The sequence below is a fragment of the Diabrotica undecimpunctata genome, chromosome 3, assembly GCF_040954645.1.
Source record: "Diabrotica undecimpunctata isolate CICGRU chromosome 3, icDiaUnde3, whole genome shotgun sequence".
Lineage (NCBI taxonomy): Eukaryota > Metazoa > Arthropoda > Insecta > Coleoptera > Chrysomelidae > Diabrotica > Diabrotica undecimpunctata.
Genome location: NC_092805.1, coordinates 4203564 through 4220000, shown reverse-complemented (window position 1 = coordinate 4220000; position 16437 = coordinate 4203564). Strand labels below are relative to the sequence as shown.

The following is a 16437-nucleotide window of genomic DNA, read 5'->3' as shown; positions in this document are numbered from 1 at the left end:
CAATAATTTGATTCTTTATTTATTAAACAAAATTCAATGAATTATGGTTATTTCTAATAATTAGTTCAGCATAATTATTTAAGGTCTTTAACTTTTGAACCATTAAGTCGCCACCATAATGGGAAACTTTTCTATTTTTAGTTTTATGGAAAAAAGTTATTCTTTCTAAAAAGTTCTGAATGATCTAAAACTTAGAATACAATCATCAGATATTAAATTTTTTTAGTAATATAGGCAGTTTATCAAAAAATATGAATTATATGTTCATATTTTTTGACAAACCTCGTGTATATGGCTCAAAAAATTTAATTGATGATTGATTTTAGGTTTTAGGTCATAAAACTAAAAAAAAATTCCATTATGGTGTTCACTTAATTGGACGCACTGTATTATAATATATATATATATATATATATATATATATATATATATATATATATATATATATATATATATATATATATATATATATATATATATATAATTTACGTCATTGCATATGATCTACCGAAATCTACCGAATTTTGCCGAAGGCATCTCCCGATATTGGATAAGCTCCACGGAACATCACTGGTCTCTGTCTTTCTCGAGCGTTCTTGGCGTTCAAGACACATTACAGCAGAAACACTTCCTTTCATTTCATATTTCTCCTATCATCGTCCTATCCTCAACAAAATCACTCAAATAGAAATTAGTTAAGTTTAAGTTTACATGTACAATGTTTTAGTAAACAAAATATATTTCTATACTTAAAATTTGTGCAATTCTTATTTTCATTCAATTCCTTGTTCCTATTGTGCAATTTAATAATATTCATATCAATAAATATTCTACCAAGAAAAAGACGTTGTCACGTAAAATCTTCGCCCGTAAAACCGACTTTACAGGCAACCGATTTTTTTTTCTTTGTAATCTTCTCTATGGTTGTGAACTTATTGATTTATTTTTCGATGAGCTGATGATATGTATGGATTCATGTGTTCATTTATTTATTTATTTATTTATCGTAAGGCAATTACAACACATTTAGAACAAATACACAAACACTAGTAATATAGGTATTTGACAAACTTTAAATAGTTACAAACAAACATCAAGTGTATTTATATAATCAATTGACTCTGAAGTTGCAAACAGGAAGTTTTCAGGGCTACCATTGTAGGATCTTGAGGTACACTCTTGAATAATGTGGTCGATGGTTTGGTTCTCCCCACAGTCACATTGAGGAGACGGGTTCTTTCCCCATTTATGTAGCATGTATGCACATCTGCCATGTCTGGTTCGGATCCTATTTAGAGTGGACCATGTTTTGCGTGGAAGATCAAAACCTGGTGGCTTGTGGGTAATGCAGTGATGTTGAACTCCTCATGTATCATTCTTGCCGTTTTCATTGGTGGTTTTCTAGAACGGAGACGGGTATTTCGTGCATCCTCGGTATCTTGGTGGATCGGCAGGTTTATATTGTTCATGATCTTTTTGTATTCACGTGTAAGTGCGTCGACTCGTCGTAAATGTGGAGGTGGGATGTGACTTAATACTGGAAGCCATTGGGTGGGAGTTGATTTAATTGTACCAGCTATCATCCTCATAGTGCTGTGCAGCTGATTGTCGACCTTTTTTACGTGTGGACTGTGTTCATTGAAACGTATTCAATAAAAGATGAAATAGCAATATCCTTTTTTTTTCTACTAAAATTTTGTGACCGATAAACCTCCCACAAGTCTACTTGTGTTCAATCACAAATTAATCCCTTAATTTGTAATCTCACATTATTATTAACTTCTTAACATTTTATAGTTTCACCGTGTATAATTTAAACATTGTGAAAATGATATCGAGTAATATTTTAATAATTAAAGTCCATTCACCTGTTAATGAATTGTAGAATAATATATTTTTTCTAATTGAACTTCGTAAGTGTTGCAATGATGGCCTAGATTAAATTGTAATGTAAGCTAATAGTTCAAAGTTGGTTAGTATGATAGAAGCAATAACCTCTGTGCTGAGGTATGAATTATTTGTGAGATTATAAATTGTGGATTTGAGCTCATGTGAGCACAGTCTATTATAGAGAGTTACCTTAACATCATCATATAGTGTAATTTGTAGTACCTATCAATAAAATCAACATTTTTTTTTTCTACACAACTTTTTATTATATTTATCATCGTCGATTGACAAGAAGAGGACAAAGGGGCATTACAAAACGATTCGGACCTCATAACTACGTTCGAATCTGTCTACCTTGTGAACTACATTTTGTATTTTAATTATTATTGTTGATATACCCAGTATAATTAAAATTTGAATAAAGCTTATCTATTTTCAAACAAACCGATTTACAAAAGTTTATACAAAAGTAATCAAAAACTTAAGTTTTGTTGCAATAAAATACCACTTCTATTTCTTAAAAAGTGCACATTGGGCTGAATACAATCCTGGCAGCTATCAGATTTGTCTCCAACTGCACGCAATAATTTCCTACGTGCCTAAAACACAATAATACGTCACAAATGAAAGGATATTCTGAGACGAATCATATCTCCGTTTTTATAGTTGTCATTTGCTTTATGACTACTTTTCTTTCTTCTTCTTCTTTTTGTATTGCCTATCCGTTTCGGATGATGGCGATTATCATGACAATCTGTATTTTGCAAACAGCGAATACCACCGTGTCATCCGCGTATCTGACGTTATTGATGCATTCTCCGTTAATTCGAATTCCGGCTTCAACATCTATTGCTTCTTGAAAGATTTCCTCGGAGTATATGTTAATTTCAGTTTCTTTTCTTATATTTGCTCGTATATTTTCGCAACTGTGTTACCTATTTTCCAGTCTATAGGTACTAAAGATGACACAATGAAGACATCTGTGGGAATGCCACACGACTCGGTTCTAGGTCTGCGATGTACTCTATAATGATATATTGGAGATAAACCTAGGAGAGGAAATTAAGACGACCTGGTCATACTAGTAGAGCACTTCGAGAATGGGCCCATAATGGATAGGGAAAACACAGCCCTTGAACTATTAGTAAGGATGCAAGAGGAGAGAGGAAACTTAAGCTAGCCACGTAGAAGACGGGAACTGTAATCTTCTAAGGGTCCAAGAGAGCGAGAGAGCATTTATCTCCTCCGACAGGAGAAAATATCCTGTCAATAAAGTCAAATATCTAGGCGTAATACTGGACATCAAAGAGAGCTTCGGTGAACACGTAATATACTTATGATGTGAAAAAAGCCGATCAAAGAATAGCAGCGCGAAAAATCATGCCAAACATAATAGGAGGTCCGGGGACAGGTAGCCGGAGAATTATCATGGAAATGATCTCCACACCACCAGTATGGTAACAGGTAATGCATAAACAAAAATAAAGAATTCTGGAGAAAGCTTAGAAGAGGATCCTGCTAAGGCACCTTCCTGGTAAGGATATGGAAGCAATAAGATGGCAACTTCGTTTACTGTGGGGTTAACGACACAGCGGAACACTGTTGTTTGTGTTCGATTGCGAAAGGTTCACTAACACGCTAAACTAAAGGGAAAAACAGAAGAGAATGAAGCCAAGCATGCGTGTTTGAACGATCTACACTAGACTAGCCGTTCATGGTTTTAGTTGGTACATGGACACACTAGAGGGCACGACTTTTAAGTCACTCGTACTTTAAATCATTTATGCTGTAATTTTATCACGTACAGGCCTTTCCATTTTTTTATTTTTCTTATTGAATTTATTAATTCCTCATGAGTAGCCTAGTATCAAAATCGCCAAAACGCCATTTTTTCAGTTTTAAGATATGTACCCCTAGATTCGTCTCATTATTACCTATTGACTGTTAGTAACGTTCGGTATTAAAACAGATAAAATTTTGCCTAAAAAACATCAGTTTGCCTTCCGTTTCAAAGTAAAACTTATGTTTTGGGAGATATCCGTATCAAAACAACCAATGTTTTAAAGAACCAATCAGGAGACTTACTTCATTCACGCGACCTAAATATCGTAAACAAGAAACAATACAGATTCACTTTAATCAGTGCTGGGTTATTTACAAATTTACATTTAATAGCACATTCATCGAAATTTAAAAACTTTGAAGTCGATACAAAAAAATGGATATTTCACCCATGCCATTAACACCAACTAAATGCCGAAAAAGAATTGGAATCGGGACAACCTGAAAAATTGAAATGTAATGTTAAGAAACGTCTCCGGTAAGTGTACTATTATAACAGTATGGGTTAAACCTCTATTTGAATTCCAAATCTCTTGTTTTTGACCCACCAATCTTTCAGATCTGAAAAGTTTTCTTTCTATTTCAGATACATCGGAAAAGTATCAAAACAACCTTAAATAGTATTGAAATACAGGATGTAAAGAGACGGCGTAAGCAGCAACGGAGGTCTAAGAGATCAGCGGAAACGACGAAGTGCTAATATCTTATTAACTTGAGTGATAATATGGTTGTAAATGTCTGCCTAAAGGCATTTCTGAATATATTTCGTATTACACGACAAAGAGTTTGATCATCATTGAAAATTATAAAAAGAACAATAATGTACCTATTGAAAGAAAGGGTGGAGACAGAAAGATAACAAATGTTTTAACTAAGAAGCACAAATGTAGTCACATTATTGCCGTGGCAAATCCAAACCGAGATATATGTCCAAAACAGATACCTATGCTCTACCGTTTTTACTCGTGATCCGTCAAATAAACTTGTTAAAGAGAGGCTTTTTCCGTGAGTGTAACCAAAATTTCAATTTAGGCTTTCCTACAGATGTGTTACACATGTTTATCACCAGAGGAAACGATTTTTTTTGCGAATTTAGTGCTTGCCGTACATTCTTTAATTATCTTAATTTATTTCTTTATTAATTACTTCAGCATATTTTTTGGCTATTTTATTTTTCAATGGATATAATTATATACTGTTATTATTGCTAAAAACAGAAATGGCCGCTGTTTATTTCGAATCTATGTCACACTTTTACATCAGTTATCTCTCCTGTGGTATACTTGTGTATGCCTTGGGTATGGAGTAAAGTCCTCTTAGTAACAAATTAAAACAAAACTAGACCATAAGATGAATTGTGGGGATGAGTAAGGTGATATTTACTAAATATAGAAAGGACATTATTTATTGACTTAACCTATTTTATTACATACTGAAATTATAAATAAGTCTTGTACATCCACTGTGGAAAATAAAACTTGATTTTACACTTATGTAATATAAATATTACAGGTATTCAGAAGGACAATTTTAGACAGCCAATTTTCAAACATTCAGTATCTTTCGTTATTCACACAGCAAATAAATTTTAAATAGGTTTGGACCGATCTTTAAATCTATTTGGCTTGGACCAGTTAAAGGAATCAATTAGCACTGTCTAATATTGTCCATAAATTGTCCGAAAAATGTGCAATTATCACTGAATAAAACCATTACACTCGGCAATGTTACAACATAGAAAAGGAAGGACATAAATCTTTTAATATGGTCGTGGTCTCCTATCTCCTCCTCGATCGCCGCCATCACGGCCACCGCCACCTCTGGAAAAGAAAGCATTGTTATTTAGTATATTTTAAATTTAATCTTATTGGTATATCAATTTCATTATAATCACTTTTGAGAAGGAATAGAATGTAGTGTTTCTCTAGACAGGATACACCACAAAACTATTTTTTAAGTTTAGAGTGTGTTTTAATAGAGATTTTCTATGCTCCTATCATAAAATCATAAGAAACTATAATAAGTCTCCCCGAGAGCGGATAGGAGGTAACAATTAAGATTTTTTATTACAAAAAATTAAGTTTTATTTATGCTGACATATTTTAAGTGATATTACCTTCCACCACCTCGTCCACCGCCAAATCCTCCTCTTCCGCCGCCACCGCGACCTCCTCCGAATCCGCCTCCTCGACTACCTCTGTCGCGGAAACCTCCGCCTCCACCACCACCTCGTCGATCTCTATCACCACCATCGCGATCTCTTCCGCCGCCGCCGCCTCTTCTGTCATCATCGCCACCGCCTCCGGCACCTTCTGGTTTGGGTTCACTACACCTGTTACATTGGCTTCGCCACGAGAAGTTTGTGTTGTTGCAGTCTGGATTGGGACACTTCCAATCTCCTTCACGACCTTCTCGGTCGCGACCGCCACCACCGCCTCCACCACGGCCTGAAAACAAATAATCGATCTTAGCATGTCCTTTTGACCAAATATCTGGTTTTACAGATGCAATACCAATAAGAAAGAAAAATAAAGGCGTTTAAAAATCAAACTAACAAGTTTAAGAATATGGATAAGATTTAGTAGGAATATGAAAGAATAAATAATAATACACTCAACCAATAATTCTAGCAAAAGAAACACTAACAGTAAAAAGTAAAATCCGGATACAAAACAAAATAATGAAAATAATAGATGTGAAAAGTGACTATAAAATTGACACTGACCTCTAAAAATCACACGAACTAAATTTGGCTGTGAATGTCAATTTTTTTAAAGGACTCAAAAGTTTGCCACTCTTCCCTGGGCTTTCCTCTAAATAAAATCACCCTCGATGGGGGAGGGGGGGGGCAAAACAATGATTTACCCCAATGTATGTATTTTTTATAAAAACAATGATTTGTAATGTTTTTTAGATGTAGTAATACTATGAGAGAAACTAAAAGATGGAGCTGGGAATGATTTTTGGTTGAAAACAATTTCCATTTTTTTTTTAAATTGAGTACAAATATTAGTCCATTTAGAAATAAAGCCATCTATGTCTTACTGTAAATGACAAATTGTAATTGTTTTTAGGTTTAGTATATTTCTGTGTTTATAATAGGATAAAAAGATTAACATATTGTAATGTAAAACATTGTTTCCCTAGACAGGATACACTGAACAACATTTTAATAGCTATTAGTGTGTTTTAATAGAGAACTTACTATACTCCTATCATATAGTCATGAAAAGCTATTCATAAAAGCTTCACTGAGAGCGGATAGGAGCTGAAATTGTCAAAACAAAATTTTAAAACTTACCTCCACCATCACGTCCGCCGCCGCCTCGTGGTCCACCGAAGCCACCGCCACCATCACGACCACCGCCTCGGGGTCCTCCAAAGCCGCCGCCGCCTCCACGGCCACCACCGCGTCCGCCGCCACCACCGCCGCCGCCGCCTCCGCTCCAAGTATCTTTCTTGGTGGCCAATTGCACTTTTATCATACATCCTTGGAAATCTTTGCCGTCGAACCAGTTGATTGCAGATTGTGCTGCGTTGGGGTCATCATAGGTTACAGTGGCTTCTCCTTTGCTCACGCCCGTCACTTTATCTTTGTACAGCCAGATTTTGCGTTTCTGGGTTTTCTTGTCCAACTGAAATAGAATAATAGTTGAAACATCTGATCGAGGCTAGCAAACAATACTAATTTTGTATTGAAATAAATGTTACAGAATAAATAATCTCACAATTGATATATAAATTGCGGGGAATAGGATTCTGTATTTATATAGCGAAATTTCAAAATTGGCTTTGAACATTTATAAGGTTCAAATACAGAGTGCAATTCGCATATTTAGTACTTAATAGTTTCATGAAAACCACACAATGGGAAAGATAATCCAATACAATGCCTAAATAAAGAATAGTTTATCTTGTTAATAGCTTATTTACAGTTAATAATGTATATTGAATATAAATATTACCTTAATAATACCAATAGATCCAAAATGTTGTTCAATATCATCCTCAGTTAAATCTGGGTTCATTCCAGATACGAAGACTGTGTCCATCTGAATTACTAAATTATCTGCAACATAAAACTCATGTTAAAACTTAGTTTATTAGAAAAATGTTCTTTCTTAAGCTAATAGCTGAATGTTGCGCCACCGTAATACGAATTTCTTTACGATTATTAGGTTTTTATCTCTTGTGTAATGCTAAGTTTACCAAATTGTGATATTTTGACCTTAAAAGTAAGTAATATGTTCATTATTTTTAAATCCAAACCTCAACTCTAGGTTTATTTGTTTTAACACATGTAAAAATGTGTATATACAGCTTGTTTTGAATAACTTTTCCCATCCTTATACTTGTTTGCTCTGAATAGTTTACCAATAAAAAAACCCACACTAGAACAACCCATTTATGCTATGGACATCATTTGGTAACGTTCATATTATTAACTATTGTAATTCTAAAATATACCACACCCACTTTGCAATATGCTATATAGTTAAATATTTTAGGTTTTCCTATTTCCTATTTTCTATTATTTGACTTTAGATTAGAGTTGATAAAATAAATTTATACTAGGCTGCAACTAAAATTTTGGTTCCTACATTCACAACAGCTTATTTTATTCCTTTCTTATACTGGGTCTACTAAAATGTGATCCATGATGCATCTTTGATCCAAGCAATCTATTAAGCTGAGAGTTTTTTGAATCTATATTCAGACAAGATCATCCCCTTTTTATCGAAGATGCCAAATTCAATAAGACTGCATTACAATGTTGTTTTGATGCTGTAGATGTATAAATACAGCATATTCTACCTGATTGTTGTACTTTCCTAGTTTCTTGGTTGTCCTTTATATAGAAAGACTAAGATCCACTGGTGTTGCTACCAGTTGAGTTTCCTACACCTAGTTTAAACTGAACTAGTCAGGATGTGGCTAGAGGAGAGAGAAGTGACACTAGCCATACATAAGATGCGGGCCATAAGCTTCAAATGCCCAAGAATGATAGCAGATATTCACTCTGGAAGAAAATCTCTTATAAAGAAAGTTAAATATCTGGGCATATACTGGACACCAAACAGAGCTTCAGTGGATATGTAACTAATATATGCAGCAGAAAAAGCTGATGAAGAACAGCAGAACAAACAAATATCATGCCAAACTGTAGATCAAAGGACAGGTAGAAAATTCTTATGGAAGTATTCTATTCCATTATACTATATACAGTAGATAATGTGTAAACAGAAATACAGAAGAGTTGTGGAGAAAGCTTGGAGAAATGTTAAAAGATGACTTCTGACAGTTGTACCACCAATTCACCTACTAGTGAAAAGAGCAATCACGAAATGACAAGAATAGTAGGAAAACAGGGTGAATGGACAAAAACACTCATACTGGATGTGAGAGACTTGGTAGGATGTGGCCATAGGGAGTTCTTCACTAGACAACTCCGTCAAAGGCTATCGGTACATATAGGAAAGCAAGATGATGAAGTTGACTGCTGGGTTCACAACACTGCAGAACATTTTGTGATTGCATAAGGTTCACAAATGAGACAAAAGCTATACGAAAGAGCTATAGACAATAAGTGCAATAATAAAAAGGAAAGAGGTCCTAGAAAGGGACGGTCATATAATGTACTCAGGTATATCCTTTTACTCTGAATCTAACATATGCCAGATACCCCTTTCAGGATACTCAACTGGTAGTCTTTAAGATTTTACACTCTCAACAAGAAAAAGAGGTTTCCCAATGGCATAATAGTTTTATATTACATGTTAACCAAAATAATTATTTTAGTCACAAACAAAAAAGTTATATCCTTGTTGAAAATAATTCCAGATGTATGTCTATCATTATATAGCTTCAAATACTTAATTTGACCTCATTTTTTAACCCCTCAAAAAGATTTATTACATAAATTGGAACTCAAATAACCTACACTTTTAAAACTAGTGTATACATGATGTTAACTCAAAATTAAGTTCAGTAGAAGCAAGTCAAAAGTAACAATGCACATTATGATAAAAGTACACCTTATACACTTATATATCAATCACCTTAATCTTAACTCCAAAGTAACACTAACCACATTCTTTTTAAATGCTTTCTTGAATTAAAATTAATTTTCATAGCCCCAGAAACAAAAAATGTAGCCATATTAACAAATCCATTACAAAAATACAACTCTATGCCAATTCAGACCATATAGGACAAAAACATTTTCTTTATATCCATCTGGAATTTTCAGACTGTAGTGATTCCCCATAATTTCAGATACACTGAATTCAAATGTGATAAAATGCACAAAAGATTATTTTACTTTGTTAGGAATATTTAAAAACTTGGTAAACTAATTAAAAAATAAAAGGCTGAATGTATTTTTCTGTAAGATGTATCAAAGTTCTGGAATACAAGGGAGATTTTTATGTAATGGGGATTTTACTTAATGATTTTGTTATTCTAACCTCTTTTGAATTAAATTAAATAAATGATTAAAGGATGCATTAGAGAAGAACACCTCTTGAACTGAATTAATTAAGTAACAGTGACTACAATGAGGACAACCCAATTTTAGCAACACCATCATTTATATTAAATACAAATGTAGAAATTGATATACTTTATATTACATAAAAATTCCCACATGCAGTGTCCAAAAATATTGTTTTTATGCTTCAATTTTTATTATAAAAGATTATTTCCATATTCAGGATTGTTTGATAAGTTCATATCCAGCTAAAAACTGCACAAATTTACAATTTGTCCACAGTTACTACAAGACATACTGGAAAAAGGTTATAAATCAGTGAGCACGCCATTAGTCAGGGTTTGAAGTCTTAGTTGTATTATAGAAAGTTCCATCAAACCACTAGGTTACCCCTCTCGTCATATAGGAATGCCTAACAAATTTCTGTATACTCCCCCAAATGTCAAATAAAAATTTCCAGCATAGCACTAAATGCGGGTAAGGATTTACTAGATAATACTACCCAATTCATAATATGACCTGTGTATGAAATAAAGTTAAACTGGTTTTGTCAGACAATTACCTGTGAATGGTAAGTCTAACATAGACAATACCTTTCATATATTTTCAAATAGTGGGTAATTTCAATGCTGTTTTGATTTATTTTAAAGAAAAAGAAAAGTGCAAAAGGCATGTAATATATTAATTCAATTATATGAACAAACTAAATGTACTCAATGGAAGAATAAATAACATTGACGTGATTATATGGGATGTGTAAGCTATAAAAAATAAAATATAGAAAGATGAATGTAGAATGTGTGGAACAGAATGATTTTGTATCAAGTATTTCAAATGATTTTAGTTAATACAACCCTTGCATCATGTAAGTAACTTATCAAACAAACCTTTCTAATATGATCAGACAAAAATTGTCGTCTCTAATGTCTCTAGCAAAAAGAAACACCAAATGTAATATATTTTTTTAAATTCTTATGTAGGAAGTTGTAGTTGCAGTTTCCAAATTGTTTGAACAAATCTAAAACTGGTGTAAATACTTCAAAATAATCCAAACATAATAATCTCTCTAGCTTCTTTCATTCAGTTTGAGCTTATTTTTCCTGTAGATGGATGTCCACTTCCAAAAAATATTACATCAGTGTTCCAATTTACTAAAGATTGGCACTAGTTTTATCTAGAAACGCACGCGAATGTCAGCTTTAAAATAATACTATAACCATAAAAATGTACAAAAAAAGACACCATTGTCGACACAGGACTTGGTGCTTTTACCTTTATTATAACCACCACCCCTGTTGCCGCCTCTAAAACAGAAATTGCATCATCAGTAGTTGTTTGACATAGGGGTTGCTAATTTGCTGCCAAACCAATACACAACTGAAGCATCAACACTACTTGTCAAAAACCTTTCTTCTTCCAAAGGATCAAGAGCCACCTAGATTTTTGTCAGTCAAATGTAATGTCAACATCAGTAAATTGTCATGTCTTGTAGGTTTTATGCCCCTTAAGTTGAGTAAAATACCTTTAACACAAATACCTTATAATACCTTTTTTATTACATGATATAAATACTCATTTTGTAATACCCGATAGTATAAATTAACCTTTTGAGGACTCCTGATTATTCACATTAATTAACATATACAGATGTAGGATATAAATCAAAAACATTCTCATACATAAGATGCACACCGAAACATTCTACTTGTAGATAATAATTGAACAAAGTGGTTCATGTGAAAATTAAAGCAATTTTCCTTCAATTACAAGGAAGATTTATTGCTTAGGTTCAAAATGTATCTGCTAGTATAGTCAATTTTATTTGTCACAATAAATTACACAATTACGATGAAATTTCTTATGGAAACATACAATTAAAGATCTCAATGTGCCACTGAATTCCTTATATACCATAAGTTTAATTTGATAGCTTATTTATAACAATTTTCACATTCACTTGAATCACCCAACCACACTTCATTCAATATCCAATCATTCAATAAAACATTTACAGGTGAAGTCCTCAAAAGGTTAATCTCTCAATGTTTCATAAGATAGTGGTAGGCACCACTGTTAAAAATTCCACGATTGTAGAGCAAAACTTGATTGTATACCTTGATTATTGATGCAACATGCATAAAATTCAATAACAAAAGCCCAAGTTTTTGTCATGTCAAGGAAAATACTCTGAAAATTAATTTAACCACATGATTAGCACATTATACTATAAAAATACACATATATGATTTCATAATATAAATGTAAACCATCCATACCAGCGTGTAGTCCTTACTAAAACTCTTCACCGGAAGGCAGTTATCAAATTATAAGATTTATTTAAACAAAACCATTCTTCCTGTAGTATTGATGTACCATGATGAAAGACTATTGATGTTTGTACCAAATGTAACCCTTATGCTCCAGGATATCACAATTGTGTGGGTCTTAACCCACTCACATTAACATATTAATCAAAATTTTATATTAACTTGTTCACGCTGATAAAACATAATTGTACATTTATTACGTTTCGGCACATATGGTTTATTTCATTCACATATTTATGTTGGCATTTGAGGTTGTAATACCAGCCTCGTTATTTCTGTAACTTTTGATGGCAAATAAAGGAAAGTTTCACTTAAAAAATTAATTTAAACAGGATTTTGAATGTATGTTATTTAGAAAATACATTTTTATATGATCAAAAACATTTCAAAATATTTTGAGGTTTTTTTAAATGTGTATACTTTCTGAGTTAGTATCACAAACGTAACAGCTGGGAGCGATCACACACAGAGAAGACAAGGTCAGCACTGTAATATTTTTGATTTTTGTGTCTGAAGCACTGAATTTGCACAAGCTCGCAACCAATCCAGATCAGGTATACAAACTGGAGTCTGATTTTGAGGTAGAATGAGATACAGATGAATTTTTTGTCATTCAAATGACTCTACATGGAGATAAAGAGTTGGGAAGCAGTAATAAATAGTAGTAACAATGAAGTGTCTAGGGTTAGCACCTACCAAAAAGTCTACTCCCACCCCAACATGAGTATAGCAGACATTTGTAAATAAAGAAATTCCTTCCTTCAAATAGCTAGCAGAATTTATGAGTTGAACAAAAAAAAAGAGAAATGAAATTATGAAGATGCTCCTATAGTTGAAACTGGAAAACAGTCTGCTAAGCTAAACAACCACCTTGTGAGTATAAAATATTTGATTGATTTGATCACCAGCCAGTACGTGAAGATCATAAAAATCGTAACACTTTTCTAGAATCCTGCCAAAGTTGATCAAGGGTTAAATGCATTAAGTGAAACAAAATGTTTGCAGAAAAATCAAAATTGCTTTAAAAAGTTTCATATTAAGTAATTAATTTTCTTACCTAAGACTAAACGCTTTCAATATATTTTTATGTCATCGTGAGCAATCCTGAAATCCTGTTTAATTTTTGTTTCTGAGAAAATTCAGAATTTCTAATAACATCTAATAAGTCTAAATAAGGTAAAATTTTATGTGCAAATTCCAAAAATGTAGACTCAGGAGCTTAAGGGATATGTCTAATATTATAGATAATGCATTGCCAACAATCTGTAATGTTTTAAAAATAACCTTATATTTAAACCACATATTAATTATATTGGTAAGTTAACGTTTCAACAGCGAATGTGATATTTAATCTTCATACTGCACTCATTATTTTTAGTCCTCTACTATTGTAAAAAATTAATCTCCATGTTCCCAGTAGACAAACTAGGCTAAATCAACCCTTTTCTGTTAGACCCCATCGCACAAACTACAGACACAATTCCTTCACATCTTAGAACACCAACGTTTGCTAATCAATATTGCCAAAGGTTGGATTGTTACAGTATTCCAAAAAAAAAGTTAAAGCTCAGCTTAAGAACTGTGTGATAGCTTGATGTCCTTGTGTTTTGTACATTCTTTATTTTTTTATGCTTAAAATGTTTAAATTATTTAATTTATGGAGGTTACGTTAAGAATCTTCTGTAATTTATCAATGTTTACATTATATTTTAATTGAGCAATTGCCTGTTGATAAATAAATCTTTATTTTCCAGTTTTCTTGTCCAAACTCTTGGTAAAATATTAGTTAAATCCTCTTAATCTTCTTCACCTCTACGTGTGTATAAGAATTGAATACATACAAAAGTATCATTGTTTTTAGTGTACAGATAAAAATGCCATTTTTAAAATATCTATGATGCTTAATATTTTGCTTCTTTCAATCTTGGTAGTTAATTTCTTGAAATACGCCAAAACTGTATCTTATCCTGTTTTCTTTTTGGCCAATACATACATAATGTAATACAAATACTGAGCTTAGATATCACTAATGTAAACTTTGCTTCATATAAAATTACATATATCACAACCTTCATACTCCTTCCTTAAATTATTTAATAATTGTGTTAACTTAAAATACTGAACTTACCCATAACTGTCTCGTCTTTCTACATCTCTTCCACCTCTTTGGTCTCTACCACCTAGAGAAAAATACATACATGTAAAAATCTTGGAAGTTGTAATTCAAATCTGTAGATTACCTCCATAACCTCCGCCGCCGCCGCCATATCCTCCGCCACTACCACCTCCTCCTCCTCCATAACTGCTACCATTACCATATCCACCACCGCCTCCACTGGAGCCGCCATAGCCACCTTGTTGGTAACCACCTCCGCCACCACCTGTAAAAAGATTAATTGAATACTACTCTTTAGACCACTTTACTCATGAAATATACCAATCTTTATTTAGGTAATGATTGAATTAAAAATAAAATTGTTCAGTGGAAGTTCTACCCTTTGATTTATAGAAAAAACCAAAGGACTATCATTCCCTACTTTGATATTCGACATAGAAGGAGGAAGTAAGCAAATAAATATTACTTAATTCCATGCCTATGTCGCATACAATTTGTATTCAAGAATTCGAAATTTTATTGATTTCAAGCCACGCCATAAGAAAAATGGCGGCATAAAATTGAATTTGAGAAAATTTAGATTCTCCAATTATCCATCGAAAATAAGGAGTACTGATGTAATTACCTTGGCCTCCTCCGTATCCGCCTCCTTGGCCTCCTCTACTTTGCCCCCAAGAACCGCCACCACCACCACCGCCTCCAGAAGCAGGAGCGGCGGCTTGATAACCTCCAGCAGATGCGCCATAGCCTGGATAGGTACTTGGAGGTGGTTGAGAATAATCTCCGTATCCACCGCCTCCTCCACCGTAACCTTTGAACAATGTTTATTTACAGCAAACTGCCACATCCATAAAAAACGTTGATACAAAATATTTAGATTCAAAAAATATTTACGAAGACTTATAATAAAAACGTAAACAACAAACATATTCTTATAATTACGTATTTTAATGAAAGATCGTTAAAATAAAATAGGAAACTTACCATCCGCCATCTTAACTTTCAATAATTCAACCACAAACTTATAAAATTCCTAAAGATGCTTTATTGCCGAACGATAAACGAGAAATGGACCGGCCGACTCAACCAGACCGGATAAGCTATTGACATCACCTAGTGACTATTTTCAGAACTAACTATTTGGCGGAAGTTTAAAGTCATTTTTTAATGACTCGAAAAAATTTAAAATTGAATGCAAGAGTGATTAAAGATATAAACAGAGCAAATAGAAAATGCTACAATTCTATCAAATATAAGACCTATTAATAAGGAACACATTTTGAAAATAAAATATTAAAAGACTTTTTGAGCTCAAATATACATTCAAGTCTAAGGAGGAAACGCAAAAAGTTTGATGAGAAACTTATAACACAAAAAATGCAGACAAACAAAAGCAAAAACATGGCAAGACTCAGGAAAAGGAAATAAATTTATAGTGAAATGATATATGATAAAAATGATACATCAAGAAGGGAAAAAACGAGCAAATAAGCAAAGAAGAAGTAATAAGCATACATAAAAGCAGGCTAGGCACTATCATTGGTGATATAAATCCAGAAATGGTGAAATATATGGAAGAAGGGATAGTTACGTTTGGTAAGGAAAATATATAAAGAGGCGTGAGAAAAACACCAAATCCGCAAAGATCCCGTTGCTATTCATAATAGTAATGAATGAATTAATGAGGAACACCAGAACAAAAAACCAATCAAATACAGACACTAATATCCTAATTATTTTATTATTTCAATGATAAAGACAAAAGTCTTAAT

The 16437-nt window shown here is 33.0% G+C and overlaps 1 protein-coding gene across 2 annotated transcripts; it reads right to left on the bottom strand.

Annotated features, from left to right (window-relative positions):
- Positions 1 to 5121: 5121 nt before the first annotated feature.
- Positions 5122 to 15789, bottom strand: caz (FUS RNA binding protein cabeza). 2 transcript variants are annotated; one of them, XM_072525105.1, is made up of 9 exons: positions 15650 to 15789; positions 15291 to 15476; positions 14790 to 14930; positions 14678 to 14729; positions 11495 to 11526; positions 7698 to 7801; positions 7034 to 7367; positions 5849 to 6179; positions 5122 to 5552 (listed from the first exon to the last, which is right to left on the bottom strand). In XM_072525105.1, exons 1-9 carry the CDS (start codon positions 15657 to 15659, stop codon positions 5492 to 5494), a joined length of 1251 nt encoding a protein of 416 aa, XP_072381206.1. In that variant the 5' UTR covers positions 15660 to 15789; the 3' UTR covers positions 5122 to 5491. The 2 variants fall into 2 exon arrangements, with proteins under 2 accessions (XP_072381206.1, XP_072381208.1); XM_072525107.1 differs by lacking the exon at positions 15291 to 15476 and having other exon boundaries at positions 15650 to 15736.
- Positions 15790 to 16437: the final 648 nt, after the last annotated feature.

Excerpts from the sequence above, each read along its gene's own strand:
- caz (XM_072525105.1), bottom strand. Across the intron at positions 14,730-14,789 it reads CGGCGGCGGAGGTTATGGAG|GTGGTAGAGACCAAAGAGGT; the intron begins GTAATCTACAGA and ends ATTTTTCTCTAG. Across the intron at positions 11,527-14,677 it reads GAAAGACGAGACAGTTATGG|AGGCGGCAACAGGGGTGGTG; the intron begins GTAAGTTCAGTA and ends TTTCTGTTTTAG.